Source organism: Penaeus japonicus, unplaced genomic scaffold, assembly GCF_977035675.1.
Source record: "Penaeus japonicus unplaced genomic scaffold, GWHDUDI00000001_assembly GWHDUDI00000014, whole genome shotgun sequence".
NCBI lineage: Eukaryota > Metazoa > Arthropoda > Malacostraca > Decapoda > Penaeidae > Penaeus > Penaeus japonicus.
Window position 1 is genome coordinate 26129153 of NW_028234416.1, and position 2500 is coordinate 26131652.

The 2500-nt window shown below is 31.4% G+C and overlaps 1 protein-coding gene across 2 annotated transcripts in view; it reads left to right on the top strand.

Annotated features, from left to right (window-relative positions):
• LOC122260890 (glutathione synthetase) overlaps window positions 1-2500 on the top strand; it is a 54265-nt gene that overhangs the window by 44208 nt on the left and 7557 nt on the right. For both annotated transcript variants that reach the window (XM_043028345.2, XM_043028344.2), the window contains exons 6-8: window positions 647-689; window positions 1208-1281; window positions 1552-1716. In XM_043028345.2, coding sequence (XP_042884279.2) covers window positions 647-689; window positions 1208-1281; window positions 1552-1716 — 282 coding nt within the window. The remainder of the gene's footprint in view (window positions 1-646; window positions 690-1207; window positions 1282-1551; window positions 1717-2500) is intronic.

Here is a 2500-nt window from a genome sequence, read left to right on the forward strand (position 1 = left end):
CTTTTGTTCTTTTTAAGAATAATAAGCTTTTAAAATGCATTAACTTATACGCTTTTGCAAGATGCTTTGCTTCACTTTAAAATCGTTGATTTTCAAGATTTCTTTTTAAAAAATGTGTACTACATAGGTACATGGATGCCTGATTCTGTATCCAGAGAGTGAAGTAATTTCCTGATTTGAATGGGAGTTATAAGGTGTATGAGTAAATTATTGATTAAATTGGATAAAAGGGGCAATGGAGCTATTTCTGAGATGAATGGATTTTTTGCTTGAATAAGTTTGTTAATATATGTGTACCCTAAGATGGGAATACCTGTGTAAGTAATTTAATTTTGTCTAATTTGATTTGAGACAAGCAGAAATTTTAGAAGACAAAATGTACTAAACTGAAATACTTTTGAAATTAATAAAATGATTAGGAGATAATTTTGAGACATTTAAGTTCATTTAATTTGTAAAGAATCTGTCATACTCAATTAATTTTCATAAATTGTTATTAAAGTGATATATCCTAATATTTAAGGCTAAACTTAACTCCTCCAGTTATTTATCATTTTTTAAGAAACTGATAGGTAGATCTTGTAGTTTTTTTTGTAATTTCAACCTTTTCAAAACTTAAAACTTATTCTTTCATTATTTGCAACAGATATGTATTGGGAGAGCTTCGAAAACCTGAGTTACTCGACCATGTAAGTTGTGTTATGTTTTATCAAATATCATTATCAGTTTCATCTTCATATCAGTTATATTAGTGCAGTGGCCTGTTCTTATTTGGTTCTATTAAAGATAATTACAAATTGTAAATAAACTTTTTTCTTTCATACTCAAGATTATTCCTTCATGAGAGTATTCATGGGGAAATCTTCCTCAGATATGGAATTCTACAGTATTTTCAACACTTTTTTTCTTCTGTTTAAACATTTTCTTACCAAACCTACCTTTGTTTTGTTACTGTCCATACTTGTTTGTATAATCATGCATACATAAATGCACGTCTTCACAATTACATACCCATATATATCCACATCCATCACCATTGACACCAGAGTGTAAAATCACACTAAAAAACATGCACATATCCACACTTAAGATACACAGACACATGCACTCACACACTCATTCACTCTTTCATCCTTCGTCACACTTCAGCACATACACACATACATGCAATTATAAAGCTTAATCAGGTTTATTTTGTGGTCAACAGATACCTGAAAATAATGCTCTTGCTGAACTATGTGGTGGGATGATATCTGCATGGGAAGTATATGGTAACAAGAAGTAAGTTTTGTGATTGCCTGAAAAGCTCGGTAGAATGATATTTTTGTTTTATCTATTAAATTTTCTCTGAATATTTTTTTTTTATGAATATATTGTGATATCTTAATTACTTCCTTCACCTTTCCCTATTTAGTAGCCACTGATTTTATTGGTCAGAATATAGATTATCTTTATTAGTTTTTATTTATATAAAGTGAATTATTATATCCAAATACTGCCATGATTAAGAATTAAGTCAGAAATCACAAAATCATCCCAAAACTATTCCAGGGCTGTAATAATGTTTGTGATAGAGGACGTCACCTACAACATCTGTGATCAGAGGTTCCACGAATATGAGATTCGACGACAGAGGCCAGACATCCACGTCATCCGTCGGAACCTCACACAAATCAGTAAAAATGGGAAACTAACTGATGACAAAAGATTGATAATGTAAGTCTGTTGAATAAGAAAGAATTCAGCTTTGAGTAGCTACTTAGAATATATTGCATTGCCAACGTTAAAAATGTTGTTTGCGATAGATTTGTATTTTATGTGATACCAGCTATAGTGACATTATTGGCCACAATATCCGGGGAACATTGTGGTGTCATCATTGAAGAAAACCAAAAATCATGATGAATTGCATTAATATCATGCAAGTATGCAATTTCTACAGTGCTCCATCCTCTGCAATTTGATTTATAGGCTGGTATTATCAAGGTTCCCTGTGAGCTAGTAATATGAATGGTGTGGAATTTTTCTGTTTGATGATAAAATGCCTATTCCTATTCCTGTTTGAATATACATAGTGAAGGTTGGTTAATTTTTGCTGTGCTGACAGATACAGAGCCTAAAGCAATAGTTTGACCCATACCACACTAATGATTTTTTTTATATAGTTGATTTCTACAGATTAATGGTACTGTATGTGGAAAGTAAATGTCATATGCAGTCCATTAGTACCAAATTCATTAATATAGACAATTCAAAGCTTATCTTAAAAAAATGAATAGTTGTAATGACATACTGACATGAAGATAAAAGATACTAATTATATGTGTATATATATATGTCTATATATATCTTTATAATAAATACAAATTTACCTCCCTGACAGGGAATTGAACTCAGGCCCTCTGAGTGAGAATCCCGAGATTCCTGGGATTTTCACTCAGAGGGCCCGAGTTCAATTCCGTGTCAGGGAGGTAAAATTTGTATTTCTATATCAAAATTC